We start from the raw sequence: 20828 nt of genomic DNA on the forward strand, positions 1-20828 counted from the left end.
AGCGGAGTATTGAAACCTGCTGTCAGTGCAGGGTCATCTTTTACAAAATGACTCAACATGATGTTTTGTGTACAGGAGCTCCATGTTGCACGCCGCCTGAGACCAAAACAGGGAAGACATTCCACGCCATGCCAGCAAACGTCTGGGCCTTAGGTGTTTTGCTGTACTTCATGGTGCTTGGAACTTACCCCTTTCCTTACCACGACTATTATTTGGACAACCTGAAAAAAGATGTGGGTTTATCAAAGGGTGAGTGAAAATGACTGATCAATATGCACACACAAAGCCTCTGATCAAATCCACAATTAATATTATCATGTTAGTTTTAATTGTGTTTAGCAAAACAGTCATTTAGTGGCTCGTCAATGTATTACATCACTGTGTCATCATCTTTACCTGAGGTACTGTTTGTCTGTGACCAGGGGCTAAACCAGTGCTTCTCAAATAGTGGGGCGGGACCCCCAGGGAAAATACTTTTTCAGGAAGTGATTTTTTTTGCACCGTCACTTAAAGACATTACACCCCAATCACGCTGATAAGCCGCTTGATTTTTTTATTATTATTTATTGATTATATTTAATTTAATTTCAGTATCAAATGGTCAAAAAATATTATACTTTATATAAGGATTGATTTTTTTTATTTCAGGCAAATTTATGCATTTTAAGTCTTTTCTGTTACAGACTAAAAAAACAATGTTAATAAAGTTATTGTAAGTTGATCGATATTTCTTTTTTTGTTTTCTTTTTGTGTTTTCTCAATGTTAATAAGGATACAATGTTTTGCAGATGTGTAATTTTATAGACAAATTATACTATTTACAGTCGCGGCGAAGAGTTGGGGGGGCGCGAAATGTTTACTTCTTCCTAGGGGGGGCGTGACAGAAAATAATTGAGAAGCACTGGGCTAAGCGCATGGCACACGGTCTAAAAGGGTTGTTTCAATTCTCGTAAAGAGTAATGGGTGAGTTTTGGGCGTAACCTGCAATAAACCAATGAGAGTCTCATCCCATCCCCTTTAAAAGCCTCTTACTGAGGAAGAAGACCACCAGTTGAAGACTGATGTTTTAAAAAAATTGCATTGTGTTATATTTATTGAAATGATGCTTTTTGTAATAAAAGCTTTGGTTTTATTTAACCAAACGGTACAAATTTACTTGTGCGACTTACGACTGGTTTTGTGGTCCAGGGTCACAATTAGGTAACAAATGACCTTTAGATGATAGACAGACAGACAGACTTTTTTGCAGTATTATTAAATGACAACAAAAGCGTCTCTTTATACCATGAGTATTATTGCCATTTGTGTGTCATGATGACTAACCAGCTCTCTCCTAAAACTTGTACAGAAGTCTGTCATCTGATAAGATGGTGTCTGGCCGAGAAACCAAAGAATCGTCCGACGCTCATGCAGATCTTAGATCATGACTGGTTTAAGATTTTCAGTTTTTGAGTTACTCAGACTGGTAAACTGAGTATGATGAAGAAGAGCTACTCTCATACAAAATGAGGTAACAGACCGAGTAGGAAACTACATTTAGCAGATTACATGCTTTGTCTTTGTGTAGTTAGTTGTATAGTAATATTGTTTTAAATGTACATTTTCATCACTACACGGCACCAGACACTAACACAGACGAAGCTTAATGACTGAAGGAGAGAGGAATGATGGGAGATGCTGTTTTCATGGATGAGGTAATGAATGAATGCTTTTTTAACTGTACGTTTGATCACATTATTTAATGTCATCGTAATGAATTATCTGCAAGGCACAACAGCTGTGTGTTAGATGTTGTTTAACCAACACTTCTGCATTTGTCTTGGAATATTTTATTACAAATATCATACATATTGTGGCTTTAAGGTTCTAGATATACTATAAATATGATAATTCAAAATTAAATGTTGACATTTCCTCTCTTTCTTATCTTCAGATTGTATTTCAGCCTCAGACGTCATGACCACAGACCGCTGGCTGAACGTCTGATGCAGATCCTGTCTCGTCCTTGAACACATTAAATAAAAATGTTTTAATTCATATTGTTTTAATCATTTTAAGTTGTATAATATAGTATCTAATATATAGTATGTCCATTATAGAATCAGCTGTCTGGCTCTCTCTTTAGGGTTTTTTTCTCCTACAGTAGGAGCTTAGGGAGTCAGCTGACATTGGCTTAACTTAAATCTCTCTTCTATACATTACATTATTACAATGCTTGATAGTTCAGTTTAATCTGTACTTTGCAACTTTTGTTGTCCCTTGATTTTTCTGTGTTTTTCCTTTTTTATTAATGTAAAGCTGCTTTGAAATAATTAAACAATTGTGAAAAGTGCTACAGTATATAAATAAAATTGAATTTAATTGAATATGGAAGACTTTTCTTTAGCAGATGTTTTAATTTTTTTATTTGATCGAACTGATTAACTTGGGTCACTTATACATGTTTTTCATATGCAATATCAAACCCTTGACCTTGGTATAAAACACTGTAAGTTAACTTAGTAAATCCAATCAGACCCACTGTTAAACCTGATGTTGTTTTAAACCAAATAAATAAGTACAGTTGACCTAAAACTTAAAATATCCTTCATTACTTTGTGTTTTAGTTTAATGCAGAATTTGCAAGACAGTTTAAGTTGAATCAATTTATTTTACCTTATTTAAAGGCGGAGTCCACGATGTTTGAAAGCCAATGTTGATATTTGAAATCACCCAAATAAACACGCCCCTACCCCAATAGAATCTGGACCTTCTGTTGATAGACCCGCCCCACACATACGCAACCCGGCATTTGATTTGATTTGATTGGCTATAAGTGTGTTTTGGTAGTCGGCCCGTCTACTTTTCCAACGTGTTTTTCAAACATCGTGGACTCCGCCTTTAAATCTGTGGATCTGAACATTTCCCCCATTATGCATAAATTATACTGCTATTGTTTTAGGACTGTTGTTTATTTATTCAACTGCAGCTATTTTTGTTATTATTGTTGGCTATTAGTTTTGTTGCAATTGGCCTTAAATGAATCTAGAAATGCACTTTAGCCGCAGAAATTATTTACTATTTTGAAGCGCTTGAAACACCTGCTGGTGAAAACAGAAAAAAGCAACAGGATCTCACTCCAAACATTTTACACAATAATTGCAAGATTTTTCTAAGATAAGTGTTTTTAGGAAAATTAAATGATAAAAGTATAATAAAGAATATTCAAAATAAAAGCCATTAATTCAAAGTGTATTCTGTTTTAAATTTTTAGGGCAAACAGATCATTAAGACTTTAACCCCCCTTTTAATTATGCACATGTTTGTCATTAAATCAGTCTATAAACAAAAAGTAGGCAAATTGGTACCATAGTATTCAGAAGGATAAATGTTTTATAAACTTGCATAATAAAACTGACCCAAGTTCACCTAAACCATATTAGACACTGCTCATTTGTGATCAACTCCCCCTAATGGTGAACCATCAGATTTTCGAAAAAGTTATCACAAAAATGAAGCCTTCACACTGGATTTGGGGTTAATTATCATTCTTTGTTATATTACACAAAAATAACAATATATTGCCCTTATATGGGCACCATGATTAAACGGAAACGGATCCAAGCTGTTGTTCGTGTGTCAATTGTGGACGGTCTCTGCACGAGGGCGCCCCCAGGCGTCACGTATGAATGAACACCAACTGGTTCGGTCTTAATGATCTGGAGGAAGAAGATCAAACTCTTGAAGAGACCGGAGTAAAGTAAAAGTTTTATGTTTTGTTTATCACTTCATATTATGATAAAGTGAATCATCAGGTTTTGTCAATACAACACTGAATGCATGCAGTCATTTTAACTGCGAGCCATCATTTTAGCCTCTCTATCGCCATCTCTGTATGAAACAAAAAATTGCAGCTTACTTGAGGAGAGTTTCATCACTGCTCCTTAATGAATCTGATGGTATCAGTAGGTAAAGTTTGTTCTGGCCAAATAAAAACATAAATGTTTCAACATTAATCACGTTGCTGATTAACTACACAACAAGCACATTTCCCAATGTTTAGAATTATAAACTCAAATATCAACCGCAAATTTATCCTCATCCAAAGTTCTTTTACATTTGTTCCACCTGGTATTCACTATAACACTTTTGAGTTATTGACCACAGCAAAAATATATCTTTGTCTAAAACATTAGCTTTTAAAATTATGTTTTCTGAAAAATTTTACTTTCGCCCTTGCTCTCCCCTACTGTCCACTGTGTTAAGTTAACTGAGACAAGATTCAGAGCAGTTATGCGCTGTTCCCCCTTAGTTGATGTGATTGCTTCCCTTGTTTATCTCATTTGTAAGTCGCTTTAGATAAAAATGTCTGTTAAGTGACTAAATGTTAGATGAATGACATCAAACTGACATTTACTGCAAAATCAGATCTGACAGCTCAAGTTATTCATATTAGTATGCCATTTTTAGGAGTTTATGGTCAGTCAGAGGAAGGTATGGAGACCGTTTTGAACAATGATTTTTAAATGCTTGCATAAAAACATTTTTGTTGAGGTTGGAGCTTTAAAGTAATTTACATTTTTTTACTCAGTTTATTATTTTTTATAAAATTAATAAAAATAACTATATTATGATATGTCCCCTTAAAATTAATCTAAAAGTCATTGAAATTTACCTCCTTTTGTGATGTGAGATGTGATAATACCACCCCTTAAAGGTGCAGTGTGTAATTTTTAGAAGGATCTCTTGACAGAAATGCAAAATAATATACAAAACTATATTATCAGGGGTGTATAAAGACCTTTCATAATGAACCGTTATGTGTTTATTACCTTAGAATGAAAGTTTTTATCTACATACACTGACATGGAAGTCGCCATTTTGTGCCGCCATGTTTTTACAGAAGCTCTTAACGGACAAACTTTTTACTAAGTTGTCTCTGGCAATGACATGTTTGTCCGGTGGCGGCTACCGTAGCTTCTCTATGTGTTTCAAAAGCAAGAGGTGAGCAGTGGACTGAGCCTTTGGCTGCAATTTGCAACCTCGCCACTAGATGCCACTATAATTTACACACTGCACCTTTAAGTGTTATAATTGGGTCTTCAGTGCTTTTATTGACCTAGAAAATATAAAAAAGATCAACCAAGTAACTTAGTTTTGTTTGTAAAAAAAGGTCTTTGAAATTTGCCTCCTCTTGTGATGTCAGATGTGATGTCTTACAATGAAACCGCCCCTTAATTTGCACCAACAACAAAAAAATTGATTCTCTCTCAAATATTATTGTGAATTAGAGCTGCGATTCTCATGCGTGTCTCATCATGCATTTACTACACAAAGCCATATTTCACCGACAAGATCGCATAAAATATCGGAGGCAATTTCACACGATTATGAATGCGATTTTGCGAACTTCTCTTTGAAATACGTCTCTGTGTAATAAATGCCACTTCATCTAAGCAGGTGATGGTGATTTACTACTAATCACGGAACTGGCTTTACTGATGAGACACACATGAGAAGCGGAGGCGATTTATTTGCCCAGCTCTATTGTGAATGAAAATGTCATGTTTTTAAAGTGCTTGTTTGTTCTTCTTAAAGGAGCATTTCACCCATAGAAACATTAATCTTTATTGAAAGTGCATCATATTTGTAGTTTAAATGTAACATACATTTCGAATTCGGTGCCTATTTGACTGAGAAAAGGGGTGTTTATAGTCTGACTCCCTCCACAAAGATAATGGACTTCCTTCTTTCAGTGATGCAAAATGATGATTTTTACATCATTGAAAGAAGGAAGTGCAACACTGAAATCTGTATTTCTCCTGTCTCAGTGCCAACTGAGAAAATGATGCATGACCATTCAAAAACATGACTGGGGTTCTAACTATACAAAGCTTAATGCAAATGGGTGAAGTGTCCCTTTAAGGACTGGTTCATAAACAAAGTTGAAAGTGAACCAGATAACTGGACTGAAGAGAATCCATCTGGAGAGGAATGTGCCTGTCTGGGATTTAACCGTGAATTTTTAAACTCTTGGTTTGATGCCAGTGGCGGAACTAGAATTTTTTTAATGGGGTGGCCAGGGGGTGGCCAAAGGTACTTTAGGGGGTCCATAGTCCATAAAAGAAAATGACGTGTAATCATGTACCAAGAAAGCATAAATGAATCTTTTTATCGCATTATATGTAAACATAATAAGGGTGAATTTTAAATCTTTCTACTGTATTTCTTACATCTGATTTACTGTCTGTTAAAGGGATTCACCCAAAATTTAAAATTCTGTCATCATTTACTCACCCTTATGTTGGTCGTAACCTGTATTTTATTTTAATAAACACAAAAGAAGATATTTTGATAAATGATGGTAAGCACACAATTAATGGTATATCCACTGAATCCCATCATGTTGTTTTTATTCCTACTAGTCAATGGTTAACAGCTGTGTGCATACCATCAAAATATCTTCTTTTGTGTTCATCAGAAAAAAGAAATTCGTACAGGTTTACAACAACATAAGGATGTAAAAATGATGACAGAATTTTCATTTTGTGAAGTATCCCTTTAATGAAACAAAAGATCAGGAAATCTAAACTCCATGATAAACCTTAAACTTAATTCAAATAGCAGTGCTCAACACAAAGGATGCTTGGATTAATCTTTATTTACGAAGATACAGAAGATGCAAAAGTTTTCTTTTTTTCTTTTGATATTTAATTAACTTTAATGCTGTCACGACACGGAAGGAGAGACAGGACGCATACGCAGAGTTCACAATAAAAAGATAACATTTAATAATAAATAAGAAACAAAACACGAGGAGAAAAACAACATGCAGGTAAGTAAAACAGGAACATCCAACACAGGGAACAGACAGGGTTGTAAGGACAATAATCCGGAGTGTGACACAAACACTGGTATAAATACACAAAGACTAATGACACACAGGTGGAATGAATGATGTGATAATTAACAAGTGTCCAGGTGATGACAATATAGAACAGACACAAAACATGACACGGATCACCGTGACAAATGCAGATTTCAACACGTTAGGATAAGACCGAATGCAATAAAATGTTTATTCGTTTAAGACGTACAGTAACCAAATTTAGTATGAAAATCACCAAAACAGCTATTTTGACATATGAGCATTTGTCCGTTTAAGCAAAAAAGACGCGAACATGAAGTCGTTTAAGCTCTGGCTGTGCACGCGCATTATCGGATATGCGTGTCGCGCTTTCAAGTTCAATGTGGCAATCCAGTCGAATTAACAATCATACAGAAGCCTATAAAGATCACGTCAAGAATGAAAACATGGTTCTGGGATTTGTTGTAAAAAGAATTGGCAATCTTAGACTTTATTCAGTCCACAAGAAAATTACCACACTTCCAGCATATAGTCCTACGGTGAAATCATATTAGCAATGTACGACTTCACTTACGTCATTTTAAAGAGATTCCAAGCATTATGTAGACATGACATTTATTTTCTGATGATATGAAAAGCATTCGTTACAGTAATTTTTCTGACGCGATTTTGGAAAGACGTCACTGATGGAGAGATAACAGAACGCGCATTATGTGTATTTTCTTAATTTTGTGAAAAGCACAACATTCAGTTTTTATAGACACACAAAAAATGACACTTTAACGTTTTAAATGATGTATAAATCATATCTGCATGTCCAAAATCAGCAGAGTAATCCAAGTCTCTTTGCGCAGTGATTGAAAAATAAAGAGTTTGCGCCGCGACCGCAGGGAATTACTATTCATATTGTTTGTTTTTAACAATGTGCTGCGTTGCCGCACGTCGAAAATAAACATAGCGATTAAGTGAAAGTTGCGCATTAAATTTGGGGTGGCACACGGGGTGGCCAGTGACATGTCAAGGGTGTCCAGTGCCACCCTGGACACCCCTCTGGCTCCGCCACTGTTTGATGCATCTTGCGAATACAAGAAAAAGTTAATCTGTGAAAAAAATTCATTGAACTTCAGTGATGACTATAATGATCTTTGCACGTTTCTCTGTATTGTGCATTTAAATCTTATTAAATAAAAGATGTTGTGTTTTATACCAAGGTCAAGTGTGGTTTGCATTTACAGTATACAGCATGAAAAACACTGTAATCTTTTAATCATTTACAATAACAATTTGAACAAAATATTACTGCAGTCAGTGACATATAGCATAATCAAGATCCGATATTGACTTTTATGTTCCTTGTGTTTTTTAACTCATAGTTGTATTCTGAACAATAAAGTTAATTATCTAATCTAAATTAAAACTAGTCTCTTTCTGACTCAACAAAGCCACTAAAAATGAAAGGGAACAACCAAGAAAAATGTGATTGATTATACGTTATAGTGAATGTTTCTTTAAAGACCAAACTATACTGCATTTCCACAGCTAAGTGTGTCTATTAATAAAAATAAAAAAAGTTTCAGGGTCATTACTTCCTGTTTTACTTGTCAACTTCCTTTCCTTTGATTTACACTCAGGGTTCAGAGTTTTCTGTACGGTGGCAACAATCTATGAAAATCATATCATGTCTTCAAATTTTAAGCGCTTTCATCTAACAGGTAAGAATGAATGTGTAACTCATCTAATACTCTCATTCTGTTCATTAGCTTCATATTAGAAAAACAATAAATACATTTATCATTTCTTATTAGTACATATAAAGTTCAGTGTAATATAACAATTGTACAACTTTTGTGATAAAAGTGAACTTTTGTGGGGTTTTATTGCAGATAGTTTTGATTGATATACAGTATTTATGTTCTTGTGTCTGAGCATCTGTGCTGAAATGTAATCTTTCTATTTAATAATGATACAGACACAGATGAAAGTGATGTCAGATCTGTTAAATGGAGTAAAGTTCTTCTGATAGTTGTTGGTGTTTGTCTTGTGTTTGCTCTGGGTGTCATCTGTGCTCTCAGTTTACTCTGTAAGTATCTCGTATTACATCTTTAATCATCTGAATTATAGCTGTTTATTATTTGAGTTGGACGGATCACAGATGATGGGTTTATTTTGTATTAAACTCTTTAATAGATTTTTGTATTATAGTACACTCAAAAATGAACAAAAGTTGTCACTGAGATTGTAACTTTTAAAAAGGTCCTAAGGTACAAAAAAGTACCGCCCCAATGACAACTTCTGTACTTTTATTTCTGAGAGTGTACTGTAAAATTGCTTTGTTATGCTTTTGAATTAATCTCAGTAAAATATTTTTAACAGCTAAGAGACAAATATTATTAGCGACATAAATAACATTTGTTTCTGGGGTCTTTACATTGTATCTATGGAGATATGCATGTTTATTTACTGTGTGTTTGTTAGATGCGGGTAAACTCGGACTGTGTGACATTCAGCAGCACAATGATACAAAAAACCTCACAGCAGAACTACTGCAGAGTAAGCAAATATATTTCCTTGCAAAAGTGAAGAAAACAGAACTTCCCCCAAGATTAAAGGATGTCTATATCTAAAAAAAACCCCTAACAACCTCTTTCTCAAAACTACATTTCTCTTGCTAGAGTCTTGTATATCAGCCAATGAGATGGAGCTTTTAAGCAAATACAACAAAGTTAAAGAGTGTCTGTCCTCATGTACTGGTAAGTGGAATATTTAAGTGTTAATATTTTGTTTAGTTTCACTTACTTTTCTCTGTGTGCACTCACACTATCCAAATAATGGGCACGTTTGGTTAATCGCACCTTGGCCCAATAGCATCCAGCTGCAGCCCCGCAGACTCACCTCCGGCTAGACACCAGTGGCTGGACACCAGTGGATAGACAGCCTACGTCATTTCCGTTTCGACGCTAATTTCCGTTTTCACCGCTGGATGAACAGTAATTTTATTTTCCTATTTTCGCCTCTGGATTTACATATATTTATTTTATATTTTCACATCTGGATTGATATATATTTTATGGATTCACCTCTGGATTGACAGCATGTTTATTTTATATTTAGACAGCATTCTTTGCAGGCTTAATTGCACACGTCTTTTCTGTATTGTCATTTTACTTTTATGACTTAACATATATAAAATCTATGTGCAAATTGAAATTTGATCTTTATCATATCTCTTTAAATAAAACAATTCTCAATGACATGCTTAATATTATAACATCAATAATTCATGCAAACTGCATTCACAAGAACCACCTTGAAAATATATATTGTTCAGATCATATCACTATTTTTTGTGACTTAAATTCAGCCTAGATCAATGGACTATAATGTTTTGTCAATACAACAGACTTGTAAATGTTAATTGACCACAGTTTTTTGCCTTGCCCATTTGGATATTCAATTATTATTTTTTTGTAAATGTAACCACTTCTGTTTTTAAAATATACGTAGATTCACATGATCAAACAATCCAGATCAAATTAATACTTCATGGTTTTGCAATATTTATTGGAATTTACTCAATCTAATTAGTAATATCAGAATATAAAAACATACACAGTTCCAAATAAACTATTCCACACTGTTCACACCACAACTCATTTCTGCCCCCTAAAACTGGCAGTCTGGGCAATGCTCAGGAAATTCAGTGTCGGAATAAAACCCTCGCAGTTCTCCACGCCTTCCGTTCCCACAGTACCCCACCCAGTTTTTGAAAAAACATTTGCAATTTCTGCATTCTATAATTTTATAGGGGACACACATATCTCTAACAGCCTGGGGGAGTTTTCTGACATTCACCACACCTAAAGCAAAAACAGATGTACAATTTGATTAGAATAATATAGTTAAATATAAACATGCTCAGAGTACAAATGTTGATTCAATGCCAATACAGAAATTAAAAATTTATTAAAAACTTACTCTCCAGCCAAGCATAATGGGCCCGGTGTCTAAACTCTAGACTGCTCACCACATCCCTCAAGGCTGTACATGTTAATGCCAGGGTAAGGTAGGCGGCATCTCCGTCTGAGAGAATCACCTCTAGACAAACCATACATGTACACAATTATTCATTCAATTTTTTTAAGGTTACCTGTAAAAGCATGGAAGTGCCTGGATCCTTGTTGAAGAGATTAAATTACATATTGAGAAATCATATTTCCCCAGCAAACATGCTCAATGAATAACACATTTACAAAATACAGTGTAATGCTCTCTATAGTGATGCTTCAAATACATACAAAGGACTCAGGACGAGTCTCTAGCTTGTGGTGCTTCTCTGCCTTCTTGGTGTATGCATGTTCCTTAGAAACAATTAAATTCATAAAATGAAGAACAATGATGAACTTACAACTACAATTTAATGTCGTGTAAAAAGGTGCACTTGACAGTGTAACAATAAATTACTCATAATTTTTTAATTGACACTTGCATGATTTGTTCCAGTTTCCGTTTCCTTGGAATGCGGAAAACTGGCTGAAGTTTCCCCATAACCACAGCCTTTGCCATGTCTGTCCAGTGAGCAAACTTTCTACCATGCCTGCAAACAGAGACAATAATTCCCTGGCACCAGCTCCTGTATGTACTGTATAAATATAAACTGAAAATAATTTTTGTAAACATGTGCAGGTAGGGGCAGAATGAAAGTCAGTAAGTGAGTGAGTGAGTATGTATATCTATACATTAGTACCATTTTGAATAATCCAAAACCACATTATTAAAACATATAAGACAGTACCCTTCCAAGTCCAGGTTCTCCATAACGATGACACACCACCACCTTCTGAGTTCAGCCATGTCATGCTGTAGTTTCAGAACAGTTTCAATTAGACAGGATTTAATTTTAATATTTTTTAAAAACATCAAAGTTTGCAATTAAAATTCAAATACTTACAATGGAGAAATCAAAAGGAGAGTTTGTCACTATATACCATGCGTACTGAAATACAAAAAAGTGAGAAAAAAAATAAGTCTAGAACTTTGACATAAGGTTATAAACACTTAATACATTTGTAAAATCTGACCATCAAAATGATGCCACAGTCATTCCCGTAAGGTTGTGGAGGAAGTCCCTATTTCAAGAGAAAATAAAACATGATCAGTTCCAAAACTGGAAACATGACATATTCAAATCATTCACCTTATTGGTTGGAAAACACTGCTTAAAAACTATTACCTTTATGTCAATGCCAGTTCTCTCTGTCCAAATCCCATTCACCAGACTTTTTGCAAGGTCACTAAGAAACCAAAATCAAAAATGTAGTCTTACTAAATACATAAACACACACACACGGACCAAGGAACATGGCCAGAAACACGCAAAAACAGAACATACTATATGGTCAGCAGAACAGGACCATTAGGTAAAATCTATAGGTCAGGGGAACGTGACTGCCAAATAACATGTATTTCTCAGATGACCTTATAACATTGTGATATCCCTCATGTTGAAACCCTTGTGGTTTGTATGGATATTTGGAGTCCAGTAACAAGATTTCTTGTTGTTGTGGTCTCAAAACCTATAGAGAACATGCACTCTTGGTGAAAAGTAGATAACTTAGTGACAATAGAACAATGACCTAGCACAGTGGTTCTCAAACTTTTTTAGCGTGCGCCCCCCCCCCCCCCCTTGTGTACGGCGCATTCTTTTGCGGCCCCCCCCCAAAGAAAATTTATGACAAAAAACTGTTCTAAAACTCAACTTTTAATTAAACAAAACACATTGAATAATACAAAGTAGTGCTGTTGGTTAGTAGCCTTATTTTTTTAGGTTTAATTCCACAGAATTCATGATAAATTAATTTATTTGATAAAATGTCATAAAGCTGGGGCCCCCAGGCACTATCTCGCGGCCCCCAGTTTGAGAACCACTGACCTAGCAGACTAACACTCCCAAATGATGTGAACTAACCAAACATTACATTGTTAGAATTAAAAATATAAGATTAATATTTTAATATTATTTCATTGTCTATGGATTAAATCCTGCGTACATGTTAACCAGTCACCAACTGTGTCAAGTATGGATTAAATCCTTGCCCAGTTGACAAGGGCTGTGGGCAGAGCATTTCAACATTTCATATATAAAGCACCAGGAAAGTGATATTATCAATTAATGATGTGTTGATATGAAACACGGGCCAATAGCATATTAAACCTATGTTTATCCTAATGGCTTGTAATATACACAATAGGAACTAAGTTTGCATAACTTACACACAGCGTGTAGTGCCCAGGGGTCCACAAAGGAATAATCAAGGCATCTTTCATGTGCGAATTCACCTAATTACAAGAGGCAAAACAATTGTACTGTCATGTACTAATAGGATGAGGGTGGTTAAATACTGGTCAACACTTTTGTTGATGAAACTGAAATCCTTACATGTCATCCTTACTTCTACTTTAATTTAGCATCAGACGACATACATAGTTGCTAGAGCAAACAGGAATTATCAAAAAACATAGCTAACTAACAAACTCTCGTGTGCAAAGACAACCTAACTTAGCATTTTAGACTATTCTCTGCCAAGACTGTTCTATGATATCTCGTTAACTGGGTACAATCTTCTCACATCCAAGTTTAAAAAAAACTTATTTACAATATTAAATCATACCACTCAAAGAACGATTTAATTGGAAAAAGCACACCAGAGTTCACTAAAACCTTTAAAAAACACGACACAGCCTTAAAAACAAAACGACTTTTTAACTAGCTAGTTTGTGCATTTGAATTCTCATATGACCTATAAATAATCGACAGTTTATTATTTTTTCTTACCGCTGACATCTTGGCGCGTAAACTTTGAAAACTGAATACGATACGGAAATGACGACACGGAAATGACGTATGTTGTCCAGCCACTGGTGTCCAGCTATGGTCCAGCCACTGGTGTCTAGCAAGGAGTGAGTCTGCGGGGCTGCAGCTGGATGCCTCTCCCTTGGCCGGCTTGCAAAGGTGGACTCGAGCGCGGTTCACTTGGGCTCAGGCTCGAAGCGCGCAGTGTGAGTGCAAAAGTTTCAAAAGGAGAGACGTCAATTGCGCAACACTCCTCCATCCTTGCGTCTTTCCTTGCTTGCAACCTAGTAGGGTGGAGCTAAGACGCGAGGAAAGGAAGCAAGGAAAGGAAACGAGGATGCACAAATAAGAATTGAAAAGCACCCAGTGACGTCACCGCCTATAGTACATAATAGTTGTTCAAAAAGCCGATGGCATATCTGTCTTAAGCTATACTATTGTATCTCTTTTCGTGTCTGCAGAACCTGTAACTACAACATCAGCTTTTATTGTCACAGCTTTTCTGCACCTGCTTTAGTCGAGCAGACACTTTTGTGTGTTACTTTGCCCTTACTTCCGCATGTGATTTTATCTTTCACATGGTGAGACATGCGCACATGAACAAAACTACAAGAAAGCCAGTTAAGGTGTTTACATGCCACCCGAAATCGGGGTAATGAGCAAAAACCTACCTGTGATAATTGGTTTTCTCACTGCTGGAGTCCCAAAGCTTTAGAAATGGCTTTATAACCTTTTCCAGAATGATAGATCCCAATTACTTTCTTTCTCATTTGTTTCAAAATTTCTTTGGATTTCAACATGATGTGTAGCTTTCGAGGATCTTTTGGTTTACTTCACTTTGTCAGGTCCTATTTAAGTGATTTCTTGATTGTGAACACGTGTGGCAGTAATCAGACCTGGGTGTGTCTCAGGTAAATCATAGGTGGGGCAAGCACGTTTTCACACAGGGGCATGTGGGTTTGGATTTGGTTTTCCCTTCATAATAAAAACTTGATGTGTTTTTGTGTTATATTTGATTAATATTTAAATTTGTTGCATGATCTGAAACATTAAAGTGTGACAAATATGCAAACTAATCAGGAAGAGGGCCAACACTTTTTCATGCCAGTGTACATGATGTTCATAATTTTGTGTTTCAGAGTTCAGTGCTTCATCTTGTAAGCTTTGTGAAGAGGACTGGACAGCACACGGTGGAAAATGTTATTTCGTCTCTTCTGAAAAGATGACATGGTTTGAGGCTCATGATTTATGTGCTGGATCAAAAGCTCATCTGGTCACCATCAACAGCAAAGCTGTACAGGTGAGTCTGATAAAATGTTGTGTACTTAAAAATTACTAAAAGACTTTTAACCGCAGTACAACTCAATGTTGAACTTTAGGATTTCCTGGTGTCTAAAATTAAAGAGACTTCTTGGATCGGTCTTAATGATCTGGAGACTGAAGGTCGATGGGTTTGGCTGAATAACCAAACTCTTGAAGAGACCGGAGTACAGTAAGAGCTTTATGTTTTGTTTATCAGTTCATACTATGATAAAGTGAATCAGTAGGTTTTGTCTATAGAGGGTATGCATTGACATCACTTTTCCACATGACCACGCCGGAGCTCACCCTGTTGACTGGCAAAACATTTAACAAAATGTCTGGCTGTTCTAGCAGCGCCCGCAAAAATGTCAGTATAACTGACAATTATCAGCAAAAATTACATTTAGTTGGACTTGATAGTGATCTCACCCTAGCAACTTGTCAACCCACATGTGGCCAGTGGAGTGAGAAATTGATGATAGAAGTTTCATTTTTGAGTGAACTATCCCTTTAAATCTTTAGATTGTAGACATTTTTAAAAACATCTTTACACCAATTATTTTGATTATCTTTTAAATATTGTTGTGAATGAAAATGTTATGTTTCTCAAAGTGCTTGTTTGTTCTTCTTAAGGTTCTGGTTTATAAAGAAAGATGGAACAGAGCCGGATAATTGGGATGGACATAATCTATCTGGAGAGGACTGTGCCTGTATGGGATATGAGCGTGCACATTTAAACTCTTGGTTTGATGCATCTTGCGAATACAAGAAAAGGTTTATCTGTGAAAAAGAATTTATTGCATTTCAGTGATGAATATAGTGACTGTCTCAATCTTGTATTGAGGATCTTTTACATCTCTCTTTATTGTGCATTTAAATAAAAGACGCTCTTACTATGATGTTATACCAAGGTGGTTTTGCATTTACAGTATAAAAGACTTTGTAATCTGTACAATAACAATTTTAACAGTCAGTGACACATATTATTTGTATTTTCTAACATAACTGGGGTCAGATATTGACTCTTTATGTTCTTTGTTTTTTTTAACCCATGCCATACCCATGGGAAAGCTGGAAATGTATGCAAGAATGAGAACAGATCTACTTTAGATCATTTAAGTGCAGTTGCCTTCTGAAATGTGTTAAGACTAGTTAAAGACTAGACTTATTGAAATTAACATTAACAAAGATTAATAAATGCTGAATAAGTGCAGTTCATTATTAGTTCATGTTAACTAATGTAGTTAACTAATGAACCTTATTGTAAAGGGTTACCGGATTGTGTTATATTTGAGTGAACCCCTTTCATATTTCATAAAGAATGTGTTAATTATAACATATTGTTAGTGTTAAGCTTTTATAACACATTATGTGTCATTTTGTTTTAAATTAATTAAAGGGACAACACAAGTTAGGTTAAAAGTAATAAAAAGTATTGTTGCAATAAAACACAGAGATTTGTCTAGTTAGGGACAATAGATAAGTGTGATGTACCTAAAATAAAACAGATTAAATAGCTTTTAACACAACCCTCTTTAGAGTGTACACATTTTTTATAATTTCCACAGAGGTCATTCAAAGTGCTTTACATAGAAATAAACGAGATTGACAAATCTGTGATATGATAAAATGTTTTACAGATCTATGATATGACGAAAAGTTTTAGTGGAATGAGATTATTCATGCTTTTTAAGATTCCTGCCTCTACATAATCCTAAAAACGAAAAGAGAGTAAGGCCTGAGGAACCCTAACATTATAAAAATGAACACTAGGGTGTACTAGAGTTAAGGAGAAAATAATCATTAAGGGGCGGAGCCAGAGATTATGCATATGTGATGGACAGGAGCAGCAGTTGTTCTACAACATATCATACAAACAAATTTATCGAGCTTAAGACAACAACTTAGCTTTTTAGTGTGTATTTATCTACATAATTAATGTCTGAATGGATGTCACCCTGACAGTATGAAAAAAAGTTGAGTTTTTTTAAAGCTGTATGTAACCTTGTTACTTTGGGTGTGTTTTTATTAAATTCTTATTTTAAAGCAACAGTGTGTAACAATGTATTAGCATCAAAGCCCGTGACTACTGTGAATCATGCAGTATCTGTCTTTGATCTCACACAGCTGATCAACTACCAGAACAAAACTCATCCCTAATGATGATATATCATGGTTTTACTGTGCTATTTAAAACCAGGTGAGCCAACATACTTTTGGGACACACTTTTTATTTATTTTTATTATATAATGCAAACACAGAAAGTGACGCTTACATGTGGTAAATAACAATGGGGAAAAAAACAAACATATTCACTGCCCATGCAAATTCAATCTAATAACTTCTGTGTATTTGTGAGTGTATCTGTGTATGTTTGCGTGAAAAGTGAAGAGTTATTTAAAGTAATGCATACAAGTTTAGCAATGAATAATTCAATCAGTAGTGATAATAAAGTCAATTCCTTAAGTAAAAAAGGGGGGGATGTGGGCATATGAGGAAATGTGACAAAATGTGGTTGTGCAGAAGAATGAATGTATATTTTGTGTGCGTGTCTGTATATATAAATGCATTATTTTATTGCGACCTCTCTTATTGTGGTCACATATGCCCGTCCTCAGCCCATACTATAAGGGAGGTGTTGGGGACAGATGGGGCACCGAGCTCAAGGGCCAGCTTGACAAGAGATTTAAAGTATGAAAATTATGGTCCAGACATAACCGAGGTCCCCTTGATCCAGATCTAAGAAATTATTTTGTCCTTTAAAAATGCTGTTACATGCGTGCATATCAGCATACCAGGTAGAGATATTGTCCATGGTGGTCACAACCACCCCTGACCTACAGGGTTGCCAACTGTCCTGTATTACATTTATGCATTTGGCTTCTATTCAAAGCGACTTACAGTGCATTAAATACAGAACAATGTTTTTTGTTCCCTGGGTTCTCATTAATTTGCTCTGACCTCCGGTGTCCAGTTTATTGTCTGCTATGCTGATCTAACCCGTGACTGATAAAACAGGCTTGTTAGACTTTATGTGGCGCCACAAAAACCGAGAGGGAGATGACATCTCAAACCACGCGAGGGATTCGAGAAGTCATACAGAGACCGCAATTGAATGCTTTCATGGTATGTTGATGTCATCCGCCTGTCGGTTCTTGCAGAACCGTATGAAGATAAACAAGCCTACAAGATGATCACGACACTTGAGAATGATCACCGACACCTATCATGGGATGATGGTGCTGGTATGCTGATAACCACCAGCATAGTCATCAGCATACCAGCATCCCATGTTGGTGGTCACACCAGCAAGACCACCAGCTAAACCAGCACCAAACCAGCATGGACCAGCATGGGAATTATGTTTTTTCCAGCAGGGAAAGGAGGAGGTCATATAATAAGTTTTTATGTTTTTGTTTTATATAGTGGCTTATTTAGATATTTGTGCATGTATAAGATGTTACAAATTCAATTCTGGCAGGGCCAATATACCAGTATTTAAAAAATGATCATGCTAACAAATGAACTCTTAACTACAATTTACCAGTAAAGACTACGTGTAAAAGAGACTTACACCTAATTGTTGATAGGTTGAGGTCCTTAGAAAAACTGTGTGGTATGGATTCACAGGTTTTAGGTGTATGAATAGGTGTTGTGAAAAACCACATGTGTTTGTGGCTAAAGTGTTAAAGAGTTGAGAGAATGGAATTTTTGCTGTTTTTCTGCTTCATGATGTGCATTCAGCTGACTGAAGACTGATGATGAAGATGCTGTTTATCATAAATGTCATCTTACTTCAGTGTTTAAAAAATGGTCTTTGGCTGTTTGCTTCCACACAACATACTGTTGCAAAAAAGGTGCTAAAGACTATAAAATAAAATAAAACGTTCTTTAAATGACAACTATGGTTTTCTTATGGCATCGCTGTGAAGTCAAACCACTAATCTTCAATTTGGTTCATGTCATGTCATCATGTTCTTTGAATATCACCGACAGAGAGTTTCCATAAATGGATGCACTTGGTCCACAATGATGTTTGGTTCCCGGACAGCTGTCAGGGATGGTGCAGTTGTGATAATGGTGCCTAAAGTGCCCTAAGAAAACATTGTCCAGCCTTTTTCCATCCAACAGTTTATTCAGGTCTCAAAGCCTTTCTTGGCAATCTGGTGTATCTGCATTCAACCATCAACATGATGCACGAGACAAGGCCATTTAACCATCCACAGCCCAATCACAATGATCTTGTGCCCATTTCATGCATCGTTGTCAATGGCGTACACTCGCATGCAGTTAGCATATAAGGGGATTGGCCGGGTTGTCAGCTAAGCATAAAATTGCGATGAACTGTGTGATGTGACACATTGCCCGGGTCACCACTGTTATAGGTGTTGGTGCTTTTGTCACACTGTGGGCATGCGGTGGCTGTGAGTAATGCGCAACGCTGGCATCAATGAGCTACAGATGACACACAGCTGGATGCTGGTTTGTCATGTGCACCACTCACTTTTAATATGTACTCAATACAGTGGCACGTGGAAAAACCCACAATGCACACTGTTTCTGAGACTGAATTTCCAAGGTGCCGTGCAATCACAATTTCTCTCTGATTAAAATCTTTTGGCCTTTTTCTCTTATGTCAGATGATCTCCTGTACATGTGAAAAGTTTTAATGTGTTTTGGTTAAGATATTGAACAAAGAGTGTTTTGGAGGCATGAAAGTAAATTTCTTTATCTTATCTTTATTTCGATTTTTGAGTTGGGGGTTTATGTCACCAAATCTAACCTTATATTATTTTAATCTATTTTAATTTAATTTAAATAAACATGTCAACAACTCCTAGTAACTGATAGCCGGGATTGAAAACATTTTTACACAGTGAGGTTAGTTGTCACACAGTGTTACAATTAGGCCTCAGGTATACAATGATATACAATGAGCCAGGGTCTCATCAAATTTGATTATATTTGATTTGATTATTAACTATATCTTACATTTCCCCCCGGTTTCACAAACAAGGCTTAAGGCTAGTCCTTGACTAAAACACATGTTTAAGCTGTCCAAACTGAAAATAACGTGCACGTACAGATCTTACAATATGCCGGTGCCATTGATTTGTCTTATATACACATAATGCATTTCTCTAAGGCACGTTTATAAATGAATGCTTAAACATCTTAATTTAACTAAGGCCTAGTCTTGGGTTTATCTAAGCATTGTCTGTAAAACCGGGCCATAATCTTTAAACTCAGACTCAGCTAATATGCAGGTTGGCTAGTCTCACAACTCACACAAAAGTTTCACAGTCAAAGTGACTGTCCAGACATTGAGGTTCTCCTAGATCCATATCTAAAAAAATATTTTTGTTTTAAAAATGCAGTTACATGCGAGGCATGTCCATGGTGGCCACATCCACCCCTGACTAGTATGTTTTAAATATCAGTACTAAATCAATAGTGACAATGTTAGTGACAAAGTGAAATGTTAGAAATTAATCATCTACAGTTAGTTAACAAGTCCATGTTAAACACTATAGAATGAAAGTGCAATTAAAAAAAACATGACAAACTCTGTAGCAGGCTACAGAAAAAGTAAGTGTGAATAAAACATTAACACCTAAATGTTGATATCATTACTGAGAAAAACTGTGATGTGATGTCACATGTTTTTAGCGTGTGTGTAGGCGGTGTTAAACACTGTTTGTGTCCACTGGTGAAGTGTTTAAGAGTTGAGAGAGGGGGATTTCTGCTTTATGATTTGAGTGAAGTTGAAGATGTTGTTTATCATGAACGTCTCAGTGCTGTTACTGCTGATCTTTCCATCCATCATC

The 20828-nt window shown here is 35.8% G+C and overlaps 3 protein-coding genes across 11 annotated transcripts in view; 2 read left to right on the top strand and 1 right to left on the bottom strand.

The window, feature by feature from the left end:
- Positions 1–2037, top strand: part of LOC129454816 (uncharacterized) — a 31898-nt gene extending 29861 nt beyond the window's left edge. Inside the window, exons 9-12 of the mRNA XM_073858750.1 lie at positions 76–249; positions 1349–1510; positions 1624–1694; positions 1934–2037. Of these exons, the coding sequence (XP_073714851.1) occupies positions 76–249; positions 1349–1452 (278 nt within the window). The 3' untranslated portion in view covers positions 1453–1510; positions 1624–1694; positions 1934–2037. The remainder of the gene's footprint in view (positions 1–75; positions 250–1348; positions 1511–1623; positions 1695–1933) is intronic.
- A 6432-nt stretch (positions 2038–8469) lies between these two features.
- LOC129454832 (CD209 antigen-like protein C) lies at positions 8470–16472 on the top strand. Of its 2 annotated transcripts, XM_073858615.1 has the most exons (7): positions 8474–8559; positions 8817–8927; positions 9323–9397; positions 9520–9597; positions 14837–14997; positions 15077–15189; positions 15633–16472. In XM_073858615.1, exons 1-7 carry the CDS (start codon positions 8526–8528, stop codon positions 15808–15810), a joined length of 750 nt encoding a protein of 249 aa, XP_073714716.1. In that variant the 5' UTR covers positions 8474–8525; the 3' UTR covers positions 15811–16472. The 2 variants fall into 2 exon arrangements, with proteins under 2 accessions (XP_055075386.2, XP_073714716.1); XM_055219411.2 differs by lacking the exon at positions 8817–8927 and having other exon boundaries at positions 8470–8559.
- On the bottom strand, positions 10385–13770 carry LOC141351561 (uncharacterized). Of its 8 annotated transcripts, XR_012359857.1 has the most exons (10): positions 13680–13770; positions 13118–13183; positions 12323–12420; positions 12078–12138; positions 11796–11973; positions 11640–11704; positions 11334–11441; positions 11143–11205; positions 10823–10942; positions 10385–10704 (listed from the first exon to the last, which is right to left on the bottom strand). XR_012359857.1 is itself a non-coding variant. In XM_073858621.1 (6 exons), exons 2-6 carry the CDS (start codon positions 11696–11698, stop codon positions 10511–10513), a joined length of 546 nt encoding a protein of 181 aa, XP_073714722.1. In that variant the 5' UTR covers positions 11699–11704; positions 11796–11869; the 3' UTR covers positions 10385–10510. The 8 variants fall into 8 exon arrangements, 2 of the variants coding, with proteins under 2 accessions (XP_073714722.1, XP_073714721.1); XR_012359856.1 differs by having other exon boundaries at positions 11334–11704; XR_012359855.1 differs by having other exon boundaries at positions 11330–11704.
- Positions 16473–20828: the final 4356 nt, after the last annotated feature.

This window comes from Misgurnus anguillicaudatus, chromosome 20 (genome assembly GCF_027580225.2).
Source record: "Misgurnus anguillicaudatus chromosome 20, ASM2758022v2, whole genome shotgun sequence".
NCBI classification, from domain to species: Eukaryota; Metazoa; Chordata; class Actinopteri; order Cypriniformes; family Cobitidae; genus Misgurnus; species Misgurnus anguillicaudatus.

Coding starts and splice junctions, on each gene's coding strand:
- LOC129454832 (XM_073858615.1), top strand. CDS start 8,526: ATGTCTTCAAATTTTAAGCGCTTTCATCTAACAG. Junction 14,998..15,076: donor TCAACAGCAAAGCTGTACAG/GTGAGTCTGATA, acceptor GTTGAACTTTAG/GATTTCCTGGTGTCTAAAAT. Junction 15,190..15,632: donor CTTGAAGAGACCGGAGTACA/GTAAGAGCTTTA, acceptor GTTCTTCTTAAG/GTTCTGGTTTATAAAGAAAG.
- LOC141351561 (XM_073858620.1), bottom strand. CDS start 11,764: ATGTTTTTAAAAAATATTAAAATTAAATCCTGTCTAATTGAAACTGTT. Junction 11,442..11,639: donor GAGAACCTGGACTTGGAAGG/GTACTGTCTTAT, acceptor CTCTGTTTGCAG/GCATGGTAGAAAGTTTGCTC. Junction 10,705..10,822: donor CCATTATGCTTGGCTGGAGA/GTAAGTTTTTAA, acceptor TTTTTGCTTTAG/GTGTGGTGAATGTCAGAAAA.